This window comes from Pistacia vera, unplaced genomic scaffold (assembly GCF_008641045.1).
Source record: "Pistacia vera cultivar Batoury unplaced genomic scaffold, PisVer_v2 Contig929, whole genome shotgun sequence".
In the NCBI taxonomy this organism is placed as follows: Eukaryota; Viridiplantae; Streptophyta; class Magnoliopsida; order Sapindales; family Anacardiaceae; genus Pistacia; species Pistacia vera.
This window is the reverse complement of record NW_022196811.1, coordinates 129713-144044: the sequence shown is the minus strand read 5'-3', so window position 1 is coordinate 144044 and position 14332 is coordinate 129713. Positions and strand designations below refer to the sequence as shown.

The 14332-nt window shown below is 36.7% G+C and overlaps 2 protein-coding genes across 10 annotated transcripts; both read left to right on the top strand.

Annotated features, from left to right (window-relative positions):
- The first annotated feature begins 1044 nt into the window (after positions 1-1044).
- LOC116120197 (E3 ubiquitin-protein ligase RKP) lies at positions 1045-11777 on the top strand. 8 transcript variants are annotated; one of them, XM_031406145.1, is made up of 12 exons: positions 1045-2702; positions 3210-3925; positions 5635-5743; positions 6604-6764; positions 7917-8055; positions 8386-8469; positions 8890-9171; positions 9265-9396; positions 9501-9700; positions 9926-10130; positions 10315-10596; positions 11567-11777. In XM_031406145.1, the coding sequence occupies exons 1-12, from the start codon at positions 1215-1217 to the stop codon at positions 11657-11659; spliced, it is 3891 nt and encodes a 1296-aa protein (XP_031262005.1). In that variant the 5' UTR covers positions 1045-1214; the 3' UTR covers positions 11660-11777. The 8 variants fall into 8 exon arrangements, with proteins under 8 accessions (XP_031262005.1, XP_031262002.1, XP_031262003.1 ...); XM_031406142.1 differs by having other exon boundaries at positions 9489-9700; XM_031406143.1 differs by having other exon boundaries at positions 3210-3984; positions 5694-5743; positions 9489-9700.
- Positions 11740-13937, top strand: LOC116120198. Of its 2 annotated transcripts, none has more exons than XM_031406150.1 (5): positions 11740-12122; positions 12979-13029; positions 13118-13251; positions 13323-13429; positions 13535-13937. In XM_031406150.1, exons 1-5 carry the CDS (start codon positions 11826-11828, stop codon positions 13555-13557), a joined length of 612 nt encoding a protein of 203 aa, XP_031262010.1. In that variant the 5' UTR covers positions 11740-11825; the 3' UTR covers positions 13558-13937. The 2 variants fall into 2 exon arrangements, with proteins under 2 accessions (XP_031262010.1, XP_031262009.1); XM_031406149.1 differs by having other exon boundaries at positions 13524-13937.
- The last annotated feature ends 395 nt before the right edge of the window (positions 13938-14332 follow it).

The window sequence follows — 14332 nt, the reverse complement described above, 5'->3', positions numbered from 1 at the left end:
TAGTAAGAAGAGTTTGTGAGTGTAATATTACTGTTTTTTTTGACAAAAAATTTAATAGGAATTTTAATAATATTAAAATAAAAGGGGGCTTTTTGTCATTTAATTATACCTCAGGCGGTTATTAAACTTTTAAAAATCCCAACACCTTTTAAAATTCCAAAAAAAAAAAAATTACAATTAAAAGAAATTGAAATACAAATCTCTCTCTCTCGCTCGTCTCTCAACAAAGGCTTTCTCTTCATTTCTCTCTCTCTATTTTAATGGCGCGTGAAACCCTAGCGCTTGGCCGCCGCCATTGAAATTCAAAGTTACAATAACATAAGAGCAGCACGACGGAAGGGCATCGTTGTAAGTATTTGTTTGATTGATTAGTTTCTCTTTCATTCAAACTTTGAATTTGTTTTGTGGTTTTTTTTTTTTTTTTTTTGTTTCTTGAAAAGGAGTGTATGTGAATTAGTGTTTGTTTTGATGAGATAAGAATCTCAGGCGGCGTCGTTTTGGAGGAATGAGAAATGTGAAGTTTCGTGTGAGTTTTGTGAAATTGAAGGATTTGATTGTGTTAGAACTATTTTTGATTTTTTTTTTTTTTTTTTTTTTTTAAGGAGTTTATGTAAATTAGTGTTTGTTTGAAGAGATAAGTATCCAACCTTGTTTTGGTGGAAGGAGAAATGTGAAGTTTCGTGTTAGTTTTGTGAAATTGAAGGATTTGATTGTGTTGGAACTATAATTTGAATTTTGGTGAGAACTGTAGGAGTTTTTGTGAATTAGTCTAAACGCGGTGTCTTTTTAGCTGAACGAGAAATGTGAAGTTTTCTGAAGTTGTAGATTTAATTAATTAGTGTTGATTGTTTGTGATTTTTATTATTATAGTTATGGGAATTAGTGTTTTTTTTTTGAGGAATTAGAATGAAAAATGCGAGATTTTGTTTGTTTGTGGTGTGATTTTTTTTCTGAAATTGAAGGATTTAAGGCTTTTTGGATGTTTGTTCTATATGATTTTTAATGGTTTTTTGTTGCGTGTTGAACTTTTTTGGAGTGTTCAGGGTATGATGTGGAAGGTGGAGTATCTGCAGGGTTTTTTGGAAAGGTAGTGTTTGTGTTGAAGCTTGTTTCTGAATTTAGAGTTGTTTGGGAATTTGAATCTTTACTTCTTTAGGATAGTTTTGGGGGCGTTGCTTGTGGAATTGGGAGCTAGTGTTAGCTTGTGATTGCGGATGGCAGAAGACGGCCTACGGATTGGTGGGCTTTCTTCTGGTTTGGCTGTGATATTGAATGGTGAGGATGGGAAAGAGAATTCGTCGAGATCCCACTTTGTTTCGTGTTGTGATGATTTAGGCCATCAGTCTGTGGAGCGGACTCTTGAGTATGTATTTGCCCTGCCTAACAAATCACTTGGTCCATTGGTTTCTTCAGTTGATAGGAATGTAGTCCGATCTATCCTAAAGAATGAATTTTTGAAATATCACGTAAATTCAGAAGCTTCTGTCAGTAACAGAGATGGGATTGCTGTGGATAATGGTAGTGTACCCCAAATTGTTGGTCTTGAAGAAGTCAGCATTTGTGGTGACATTAGAATTGTTAAGTCACCTTTACTTTTAGAGAGCTTTGCGATGTTTAGTAGTGCAAGAGGTAATGTTCGCGTTTGGAAGGGGAAATGGATGTATGAAGTGACTTTAGAGACTTCAGGGATACAGCAGCTTGGATGGGCAACTGTTACTTGCCCTTTCACTGATCATAAGGGTGTAGGTGATGCTGATGATTCTTATGCCTTTGATGGTAGAAGGGTAAAGAAATGGAATAAGGAAGCTGAGATATATGGCCAACCATGGGTTGCTGGTGACATCATTGGATGCTGCATAGATTTGGATTGTAATGAGATTTCTTTTTACAGGAATGGTGTTTCACTTGGAGTGGCATTTTCTGGTATTCGCAAACTGGGACCTGGATCTGGTTATTATCCTGCTATCTCTCTTTCTCAAGGTGAAAGGTGTAAGTTGAACTTTGGGGCACACCCCTTTAGATATCAAATCAATGGTTACCTTCCCCTTCAAGAACCTCCCTCTGTAAATGCTTGCGCTACCCAATTGCTGCAGTGCTTATCAAGATTGTTAGGAATGGAGCGGGCTGAACGTTCTTCAGTTGAGAAATCTAGGAGCCTGAAGAGGTTTGTCTCACTTGAAGAAATATTTTATCCTGTTTCACATGGGATATGTGAAGAGTTCTTCTCTGTGCTTGAGGCTGATATGGGGAGTATAGAGTATGTGAGCTGGGGTATAGTTGTGTCATTCATGATGGAGGTGTTTGGAGTACAGGTGCCACATGATTATTCCAGTTTGGATAGAGTTGTGGATGTCTTTCTGCAATATCAGGATTCACATGTGATGTTTGAGCATATTTTGAATGCACTTTCATGTGGTTGCAAAACAGCATCAATTGTTCTTACAGAATGCCCGTACTCAGGATCATATCCTTATCTTGCACTGGTATGCCATATCTTACGAAGAGAGGAATTGATGGTGCTATGGTGGAAATCATCAGATTTTGAATTCATTTTTGAAGGTTTTCTGTCAAGGAAGAGTCCAAATAGGCAGGATCTTCAGTGCATGATGCCTTCTGTTTGGTGGCCTGGTTCATGTGAGGATGTGTCCTATGAAAGTAGCATGATGTTGACGACCACTGCTTTATCTGAAGGAGTCAATAAGGTATGCCCTTGTTATACAGAACCAAAATTTCTAACTTTGGTGTTTCAGATACTCTTTGACTATCTATGATAAGATATTTGTATTTACTTATTATTTGATTGTGCCTTTTCTCCCTTGGATCTAATAATCTGAAGATATGGAATTAGAGTTGGGAACGTGTTCTTAGTAGTTTGCTTATTTTGTGGACTGTTTTTGCCACAGGGGTCAAGGGCATCTTTATCACGAGTTCACATATGGTTACAGAAGTCTGTATATTGGTATTCTATAGATTAAGATACCTATATTTGTTGATCCTTTTGCTTCTTATGTGGGTCCCTGGTTCACCTTTCTAATTTGTAACTCATTCTAATTAATATCATTTTTCATGTTCCCTCTGGAAAGAAGAAAGAGAATAGCTTATTTGGACTACATTAGTTGAAATATCATTATATTGTGGTCCTAGGTGTATGATTCTTCATTTTTATCCATGGCTAGAATTAATTTTAATCATTTGTAATTAATTTGCAGATTGAAGAGAAGCATAGAGAGCTATGTCTCTTAGTCATGCAATTCATACCACCTATATCATCTCTCCAATTTCCGGGTTCAGTGTTTAGGACATTTATACAGAACATTTTATTGAAGAACAGAGGAGCAGATCGCAATATGCCACCTCCTGGAGTTTCAAGTAACTCTGTTCTTGTGTCTCTATATACAGTTATACTTCATTTTCTATCTGAAGGGTTCTCCATGGGGGATTGCTGTAACTGGTTGAAGACCTCTGAAAGTGATGGCTGTCATGTTGGTTTTCTGCACAGAGGTGGTCAACAAAGCTTTCCCGTAGGTTTGTTTCTAAAGAATGATCCTCACCGAGCTGACATTTCAAGGCTTGGGGGTTCATTTAGTCATCTATTGAAGTCTCATCCTGTATACGATCAAGAAGCTGAAGTAATCCGGTGGGAGGAAGGCTGTATGGATGATGAAGAAACTAGAGTGACTCATTTAACTGAGCAGAAACCATGTTGCTGTTCAAATTATGATGCTGATTTTTCCAGAAGCTTGAAGTATCCAATTAGATATGCAGCTAAAGGTTCTCGGGGCCATTGCAGTCCTAATCCAGAAAGGTCTGCTCAGGTTGCTGCAGAGTGTAGTGCTGGAAATTTGAATGACGATATAGCGGATAAACCTAGCACCAGTGATCAATCTGAATCCGAGTTTGGTTATCATCCAGTAAGACATATGAGGATTGTACCAAGAGAGAGCAATACGTCTACAACTACACTTAGAGAGGAGGAGCTTCTAGATGCTTTGCTGTTGTTGTATCACGTAGGTCTTGCGCCAAACTTTAAGCAGGTGAGATGATTCCGGGGTAAATTTTTTTTTTTTTTAGTTAATTCATAAGTGGTCTACTTTGTCCATTGAATCCTTTTATCACTGCTAGTTGTGCTAGTTGGTGCCCCTTGTATGTTTTGATCTTACTGGTGACACAACTTGGGTTGATTTGAAATTTTGGAACTCTAAAATGCAGTGTGAATGCTATTATGGTAAAGCATTTGGAATGAAAAAAATGGTAGAACTCTTGCCTTTTGTCTCTAATTTTAAGGACTTAATGATTGCACACCTTGTGATGAAGCATAATAATTTTTCTATGAAAAGATTAATGTAGGTTATCTGAGGAACAGAACTTAATGGATTGCATTTATTGATGTCATTTTGTTTTACCCTTCTATTATTTGAAAAAATAGAACAAAATGATTTTCAAGTCTGAATCACAAAGCTGATGTCAAAATCTTGTATAGATGATTCCTGAACATCTAAGGAGGTGTTTCTGAATTGCTTGGTGTTTTGTTTGGTTTACCATGTTTGAATGATGATAATGATGTCAACAAATTGCATTATTTGCATAAGTATTTCAGCATTTCTGGTCTTGAACGTAATTGGATGATTTGTTGACTTGGGAATTGATTTTCCTCTATTTGGTTGGTTTTCATGTGCAATGGCTTTTTATGTTCTCACTTGGTGAAACTAGTTCCATGGTGATTTGTGTGATGTGTTGCTGTTGTCAAGTTCTGCATATCTTGAATTGGACATTTTCTTGGAATAATTATTAGTTATTTTATTCCAGTTAACCTGACCTGTGGGTTGTTCCACACGTAGCAGTTTGTTTTTCTAATTGTTGTGTAAGATCTGAAAGAAATTCTTCCCAATTGTAGGCATCAAATTACATGTCTCATCAATCACAGTCAGTATCTCTCCTGGAAGAAACTGATAAACAAATAAGAGAACGACCTTGCAGTGAGCAATTAAAGCGCTTGAAGGAGGCTCGTAATAACTATCGTGGTGACGTTATCGATTGTGTCAGGCATTGTACATGGTAAGATGACCAAGGAAGAGCTTGTTAAATTATAGTGGACTTCACATTTCTCTCAGTCTAAGTCTGTTGATTATTGAACATTATCAGCATTCCACACCTCACCCGTTCTGCTTTTGGCTGAAGGTTTTAAGGAAACAACACTAACCCATATGTCTTCCTGTTTACTGAAAATCTGTATTCCTGAGTTGGAATCTGTTTCTTCGACTATAATCTTTGACAATACAATTCTCTGATTGACAATAGGGGTGATAATTTGATATAAGTTCTCCAGTGAACAAATGAAATTCTCAAGGAATTATTTTAGATATGAATTGTTTCTTGAATTTAAGGAGTCTTCTATCCCATCATGGTTTTGTATCATTGTTTTAGGTGGTTTTCTAGTTTATTGTCATATTAATATTCTAACATTGAGATGTATTGAAACTTTGATAGGTGACTTTAGACATTCTATGATACATGTCTCCATGTTGCTTCCACAAGCCCGCCGTATGCTCTTTCTAAAAAGCTTTGATTATGCTTCTGTAATGCATTATGTGTTCTTTGTTATGATATGGTGCCAGTATGATGCTTGTGACTNAGGATTGTACCAAGAGAGAGCAATACGTCTACAACTACACTTAGAGAGGAGGAGCTTCTAGATGCTTTGCTGTTGTTGTATCATGTAGGTCTTGCGCCAAACTTTAAGCAGGTGAGATGATTCCGGGGTAAATTTTTTTTTTTTTTAGTTAATTCATAAGTGGTCTACTTTGTCCATTGAATCCTTTTATCACTGCTAGTTGTGCTAGTTGGTGCCCCTTGTATGTTTTGATCTTACTGGTGACACAACTTGGGTTGATTTGAAATTTTGGAACTCTAAAATGCAGTGTGAATGCTATTATGGTAAAGCATTTGGAATGAAAAAAATGGTAGAACTCTTGCCTTTTGTCTCTAATTTTAAGGACTTAATGATTGCACACCTTGTGATGAAGCATAATAATTTTTCTATGAAAAGATTAATGTAGGTTATCTGAGGAACAGAACTTAATGGATTGCATTTATTGATGTCATTTTGTTTTACCCTTCTATTATTTGAAAAAATAGAACAAAATGATTTTCAAGTCTGAATCACAAAGCTGATGTCAAAATCTTGTATAGATGATTCCTGAACATCTAAGGAGGTGTTTCTGAATTGCTTGGTGTTTTGTTTGGTTTACCATGTTTGAATGATGATAATGATGTCAACAAATTGCATTATTTGCATAAGTATTTCAGCATTTCTGGTCTTGAACGTAATTGGATGATTTGTTGACTTGGGAATTGATTTTCCTCTATTTGGTTGGTTTTCATGTGCAATGGCTTTTTATGTTCTCATTTGGTGAAACTAGTTCCATGGTGATTTGTGTGATGTGTTGCTGTTGTCAAGTTCTGCATATCTTGAATTGGACATTTTCTTGGAATAATTATTAGTTATTTTATTCCAGTTAACCTGACCTGTGGGTTGTTCCACAGGTAGCAGTTTGTTTTTCTAATTGTTGTGTAAGATCTGAAAGAAATTCTTCCCAATTGTAGGCATCAAATTACATGTCTCATCAATCACAGTCAATATCTCTCCTGGAAGAAACTGATAAACAAATAAGAGAACGACCTTGCAGTGAGCAATTAAAGCGCTTGAAGGAGGCTCGTAATAACTATCGTGACGATGTTATCGATTGTGTCAGGCATTGTACATGGTAAGATGACCAAGGAAGAGCTTGTTAAATTATAGTGGACTTCACATTTCTCTCAGTCTAAGTCTGTTGATTATTGAACATTATCAGCATTCCACACCTCACCCGTTCTGCTTTTGGCTGAAGGTTTTAAGGAAACAACACTGACCCATATGTCTTCCTGTTTACTGAAAATCTGTATTCCTGAGTTGGAATCTGTTTCTTCGACTATAATCTTTGACAATACAATTCTCTGATTGACACTAGGGGTGATAATTTGATATAAGTTCTCCAGTGAACAAATGAAATTCTCAAGGAATTATTTTAGATATGAATTGTTTCTTGAATTTAAGGAGTCTTCTATCCCATCATGGTTTTGTATCATTTTTTTAGGTAGTTTTCTAGTTTATTGTCATATTAAGATTCTAACATTGAGATGTATTGAAGCTTTGATAGGCGACTTTAGACATTCTATGATACATGTTTCCATGTTGCTTCCACAAGCCCGCCGTATACTCTTTCTAAAAAGCTTTGATTATGCTTCTGTAATGCATTATGTGTTCTTTGTTATGATATGGTGCCAGTATGATGCTTGTGACTTGAGCTTGCTTCTGTGTATGTATGTTGGCTGAAATGAAGATAATTAGATCTTGATTAACCTGATTTCGATTTGATAGATATATATTATCTTTCAAGATTATGTTTTTATCTTTTAGTGTTAGGCCGCACCTCCACTTGGATCTGGTCATGAAGTACAATTTAGTGGAATTCATTGGTGCTGCATAACTACATATTGTTGCATAAACATTTTATGTCCCTTTTCAGTCGTACTCTGTCCTAACTGCCTGTTAACTGTTTCCCTAGTTCTCCAGACTAGCTACTGCATTTTTACTGTTGCCATTACCATTATTACCACTTTTTGATTCTATAGCGTAAGCATGTTTTCTGGTCAATTCTATTATTATGGTAAAACATAGATTGCATTCCAAGGTGGCATTCTTGATGTGATGTTCTATTTGTTAGGATTTCGAAGCAAACCTTAGATTGTTAATATTCTTGGAAAACATCTTTGTTGGAAATGGCAATTCCCTTGTAATTAGATTTTTTTTTTGTTTTTTTAATTTATTGCTTCTCTGCATTCTCAGATTCCATATATCCCTTTCTCATGCTTTCCAGGTATCGCGTTTCCCTGTTTTCTCGGTGGAAGCAAAGAGGAATGTACGCAGCATGCATGTGGATTGTGCAATTGCTTCTGGTTCTTAGCAAAATGGATTTGGTGTTCATATATATCCCAGAATTTTACCTTGAAGCTCTGGTAAATCATCTATCATACATATGGACTGGTGTATCAATTAAAAAGAAAGTACGCAAAAAATTGTTTTCTCATGAGAATATATATATGCGTGTTTGCCTTTTTACTTGCGTTGGGGGTTGGAGCAGGTATATTATTGTTCTTATTCATCATTAGAAATCTCTTCTTGGTCACATACTTAGTAAAACCTTTGTGAGTGGTAGAATTCAAACAAAGTGTTTTACATTGTTGACTGAATGTTGTATCAGGACCATGTATGTCCTATGTCTTTTCTGGCATTTTTGCCTTATCCTTTCAGGTTGTTTTAAATTTCTAACTTGATTATCCTTTCAGGTTGATTGCTTTCATGTCTTACGAAAGAGTGACCCACCATTTGTGCCTTCAGCAATATTCATCAAGCAAGGACTTGCTTCATTTGTATGTCTCATCTTTTGATCTCTCTGTTGTGTTATTTTTGTTTATCTGCTGTTTGCCTGACAGACATGATAAAAAAATATGAACATTTGTTTGGTAGAAGTCTTATATAACCTGTTGCTGGAAATCAGGTAATGGGTTTTAGATTCGAACATTACACAGTAGATGTCCTAGCCTAAAAAAAAAAAAAGATTACACCATGGACAATCTTAATAGTTAGAGAAAAAGATCACATGTGCATCTATTTATGATTTTGGGGGGTTTCTGTAGGTTTTGCGAAATTATTACGCAGAATTTGACATTTGTGTTCTTGTGAAACTAAGATTATTACATTTACTCGTTTTGGATTGGATTACAAAATCTTTAACTACCATTAGATGACTACTTTTCCTCAGTTTCTGAGTTTGGTTTTTTGTTGCTTAGGTCACTTTCGTAGTAACCCACTTCAATGATCCAAGGGTATCCAGTGCAGACCTGAGAGATCTTCTTCTTCAATCTATATCTGTCCTGGTTCAGTATAAAGAATATTTGTCAGCTTTTGAGAACAATGAGGCAGCCACTCTGAGAATGCCAAAAGCATTATTGTCAGCATTTGATAACCGTTCCTGGATTCCAGTAACTAACATTCTTCTGCGGTTGTGCAAGGGTTATGGCTTTGGTTCTTCTAAGCATGGAGAATCATCATCTTCATCAGTTGTTTTCCAGGTGAACAAATGAATCATAGTTATGTATTTTTTTCTGTTTCTCGTCTGTTGTAACTTCTGATAATTGATTTCTTTTGTTCTCTCTAATGTACAGAGACTACTTCGTGAAGCCTGTATCAATGATGAAGGGCTATTCTCAGCTTTTCTGAATCGCTTATTTAACACTCTCAGCTGGACAATGACTGAATTCTCAGTTTCTGTCCGAGAAATGCAAGAAAAATACCAGGTAAGAATAGTCTCGACTTAAGATACAATAAATCACTGGACGAATAAAGGAAACACGAACACAATATATGTTCTTGACTAAGAAACGCACAGCACTCTTTGCAGGTTTCAGACTTTCAGCAAAGGAAATGCTGTGTCATATTTGATCTCTCATGCAATCTAGCTAGGGTTCTGGAGTTCTGTACCCATGAGATCCCTCAAGCATTCCTCTCAGGAAGCGATACAAACCTCCGAAGGCTCACTGAGTTGATTGTATTTATTCTAAACCATATAACTTCAGCTGCTGACACTGAGTTTTTTGACTTGTAAGTTCTTGTTCTTTTCCCACCCTTCGTATTATTTTCCTTTTTATATTCTCAATTAAACTTATGATACCTGTTATAATTATCAATAAGGGTATATATACATGTTCATTTTCAATGGTGTTTTGGTATGTACTTTGTGTCAGAACTGCTTATTTAATTTGTTCTCATTGGCTTGGCTATTTTCCAATTCATGCCTTTCTCATATTATGGTGTTTTACACTGCAGGTCACTAAGACGGAATGGTCAATCTTCAGAGAAAGTCAACCGAGGCACCATATTAGCCCCCCTTGTAGGTATCATCTTGAATTTGTTGGATGCAAGTACAGAGCCAGAAAGCATCGGGAAGAATGATGTCGTGGGCATATTTTCAAGCATGGACTGCCCCGATACCATTCACTGTGGATTCCAATACTTACTAGAGCACAACTGGGTGAGTACTTGCCACCTTTAGTCTCTTCCTTTCGGCACAGTGTGTGTGATGTGCATGAATTGCTCATTCTTTAAGATGCCTTTTTTCAATTTTGATTATTTTTTTGCTGAAGCAATGCGTGTCTTTCAGTATTCCCCAGATCTTCTAATTGTTCCTATTATCCTGTTTATTACCATCTTACCAGGCTGGATCCTTCAGAGGAGATGCATATCTAACAAAACTAAGGCAGCTAGAGTGTTTCCTGGGCCTTGTCCTTTGCCGGATTGAGACACAAGAGATTGAGAAGACTAGATCCGGGACAGTCACAGATGCCGATGATGGCATGTGCTGCATCTGTTATGCAACTGTAGCGGACGCACAATTTGTGCCTTGTTCCCACAGGTCCTGCTACGGCTGCATAAGCCGACATCTTCTAAACTGTGTCCGATGCTTCTTCTGCAACGCAACTGTCGGGGAGGTCATCAAGGTCAGTGAGAAGACAGCTTAAAATTCCAACCCAATCATTTTAGGCTCCCAGCATTATCCAACCATCCTGGATTCCCAACCGATGAATGGTTGTAGTTTAAGCTTGAATATCGAAAATCTCATTGATATTCGCTCAAGAAAAACCGACAAAAAAAAGAAAAGAAGAAAAATTTATAAAAAAAGGTAGTTGATAATTGAATTTAAGAAGCTGGAATTAGATAAAGTATATGTGTATATGATATGGTATTTTCTAGGTATAATATAGAGTATAAGGGAAGGGGGGTGGGAAATTTATAATGGGGTTGGTGATTAAGGAATTTTTGTAGGGGAAGTTGAGGGCATTATTCTGTAAATATGAGATGTAAATGGCAAAAGGAAAAATCTTTCAATTCTCTCCCTTTCTTGGTCTCCTTTATCTCCCCACTGGACTGGACATTTTATAAAAGTCACTATCTAGTAATTGAAATGAAGAAAGTGAAGGCATTAATTGAATCGACCGAATTTAACGAGAAACTTGTAAACTAAAACGTAGAGGTTGTAAAATATATTCGTATAATATTTTACATTGTCGCATAAAATCAAATGGCAAGAGGCAACTCGAATTCTATAATTTTTTGGCCTAATTATAGGTAGTTTATAAAGGATTTCAAGAGAGGGATTTTGATGTATTCATTCGTCTAGTCAACATATTATCCAACTTTTAATAGGAAAAGTAATTTATTGAAAAAGTCTTGAACTGTATTAGTTGTTAAGTTGATGAAAGTTAAGATAATGTGCACAAGATATTTCATCAGGGAATAGGGATAATTTTCCACATGAACCTGAACTCGAGCCCTAGGTTGGAAAAAAAAAAGGACTCGAAAGTATAGGTCAAAGTTAAAATATATCTGACCAAGTCACTCATTGTCATCTCTAATTAATTCTTTCATCTAAATGCTTGATGTATATGTTTTAAGTACAGGTTAAAGCAGAAAGTGGAGACGAAAAATATATCCGATCAAGACCTATCACGACTCGTTCCGTTGTCATCTCTAATTAATTCTCAATGTGTCCCAAGCCCATGAAATTAAAAACTGGAAAAGCCCAATAAACTTTCACTAGCCCAATCCGGCATTTGTCGGAGATCGCAAAAGCTGAAAAAAAAAGAAAAAATAAAAAACCGACATAACAGTTTAAGTCGTCCGCTGCGACTACACACACTCAGTCAAGAGAGTGGAAAGAGTGAATGAAATGCTTTTTACATCGAAATTGGGGCCAAACGCTCCAGGTCTCGGGGACTCCGCCGTTCCTCGAAACGGTGACTCCTCGCTTATCCTCCTTCTCCGGCCGTCCGGCCTGAGCCTTCCGGTTAGATCTCGGCGGTTCGCTTCGCTGTCCGTACGCTCGGAGTATGCGGCTTCAACGGAGCCGTCGGTTTCGTCTCGGTACACGTCGTCAGTCGGTTCGGCGTCGTCGTCATTTGTTCAGGTTTCACAGTGGAACCTCACGCAGCGCCACGTCGTCGTGCTCAATGTCATCGCTTGCGCGGTTAGTTGTTGTGATTCTTTAAAGCTTTAGTAATATGATTGATTTTTGAGGCAGAATGCGTTTCGAGTGATTGAACCTTTTTTTTTCTGATCTCATAGTGTTTGATTGAAATATTCAAAAGTGCTTTTTGAGAAGCGCTTTCTAATAGTTAAGATTGTTTTTGTTTGTGTTTTTATGGTGTTTGGTTGAAGAGTTGAAAGTCCTCTTTAAAAAACACTTTTATAAAAATTAGAGGTATTGTTTTGTTTTACATTTATAGTGTTTGGTCGAGATTGATAAAAGTGCTCTTTGAGATCAATTATGAGTACTTAAAGGTAGTTTCTTTGAAGAAGCAATTGAAAGTTGTTTCTGGAAATGTACATTGTGAGTACGAGTAGCACTCTAAGTGCTTTCTGAGAAGCACCTTCAGATAATTAAAAGTGTTTTCGTTTCAATTTATAGTGTTTGGTTCAGATAGCTAAAAGCTTTTCTTGAGACAATAATGAATGCTTAAAGAGTTGTTTCTTCGAAGAAGCCCTTGAAAGGTGTTTTTCTAAATGTATCTTGCAGAGTATAGAGTAGCATTCTAAGCGATTTCTGAGAAGCACCGTCAGATAATTAAAAGTGTTTTTGTTTCATTTTTTTTAGTGTTTGGTTGAAATAATTAGAACTGCTTTTCGAGAAGAAGGGGCCGTCAAATAATTAAAAGTGTTTTTGTTTTAATTTATAGTGTTTGGTTGAGAAAGTTAAAGCATTTTTTGAGATCAATTATGAATATTTGAAAATTTCTATGAAGAAGCACTTCCCCAAAATGTACTTTTTGAGTAAGAGTAGTACTGCAAGTGTTTTTTTGAGATTAATGAGGATTTATTTGCAGGCAGCAGTTTCAGCGACCTGGCTCTTCTTCTCTGCGATTCCGGCTCTTCTGGTATGTAATATTAGGATTTCCGCAGATTTTGATGATTTGTTGTTATTTATTTCTTGGTTGATTTTCTAAAGCTGTATGCTAAAATTAGGCTTTCAGAAGAGCAGCAGAATCGCTAGAGAAGTTGATGGATGTCACAAGGGAAGAGCTTCCTGAAACAATGGCAGCTGTCAGATTATCAGGCATGGAGATCAGTGACTTAACAATGGAGCTTAGCGATTTAGGGTTAGCATTAAGCTTATTCCATTCTATCCCGATTCATGAGTTCAATCAGACTTATTTGTGTTTTTGTGCAGCCAGGAGATTACCCAAGGTGTTAGGAGCTCAACTAGAGCTGTTCGCTTAGCTGAGGAGAGATTGCGACGGTTAACTAACATAACTCCACCTAACATTAATCCATCAGGTTCAGGTTCTTATAATTTACAAGTTTTATTTGTTATTCTGAAATCTAAAATCGATTTGGAACCATTAATTTTATGCTGTCTTTACTTGATTAGTTTCACTGCAGGAGGTAGCGAGCCAAAATCCTGATGCAGGTGGACCTGTACTGGCTAGAACTGCAAGGGGTGTAAGGGAGGGCATCGTTAAGGGTCGAATGATCTTGCAAATGTTTTTCTCGCTGACCCAATTTTCGAGGATGGCCCTTAACTATTTCGCTAGTCGTGCTAAGAAATAGATTTATACCAGCAAGCATTGTGGTGAGGTAAAACATGAATAGTTTCTTCTGTAAAAAGAATGTGTAGTTTTTCCGCTGCAGTCACCTTTGCTGTGATATTTTAATGTTGTGGCTGCTCGACAGTGAGTTATATTAACTTGTTCTTGTTGTCAAAAAATGTAATAGGAATTTCTCTTTTGGGTAGTAAATGCTTTTTTTTTCCTCCTTTAAATAGACTAAACACCATTCAGCTTTATATATCTTTTACTTGATTTTACTGAAGTGTTCTAGTAAAGCAAAAATCTGAATTTGCATCTAAACTTTCCGATGAGAAAGATACATTTGTGCAACTAAAAGACGTTAATTCTGAAGGGAAGGCATATCGACACTAGCAGAAACTTAATATTGATGCTTTTCATGGCCACTTTTTAATGTTCTATAGGAACCTGAGACCCTAGTAACTCCAGAAGAGCTGATTAGAAACTTAAATTTTCTAGATATGGTTATACTAAGCTTTGGCATTGATACTTTAGTCTGATTTGGTTTTGGCTTCGCTCCTTGAACCAAGACCTCGGATCATCTGCACGTCTGTGATATCTTGCTTTTTCCCTTCCCTTCCCTTCCCAGAAATTTTTATATGCAAAGGTCATC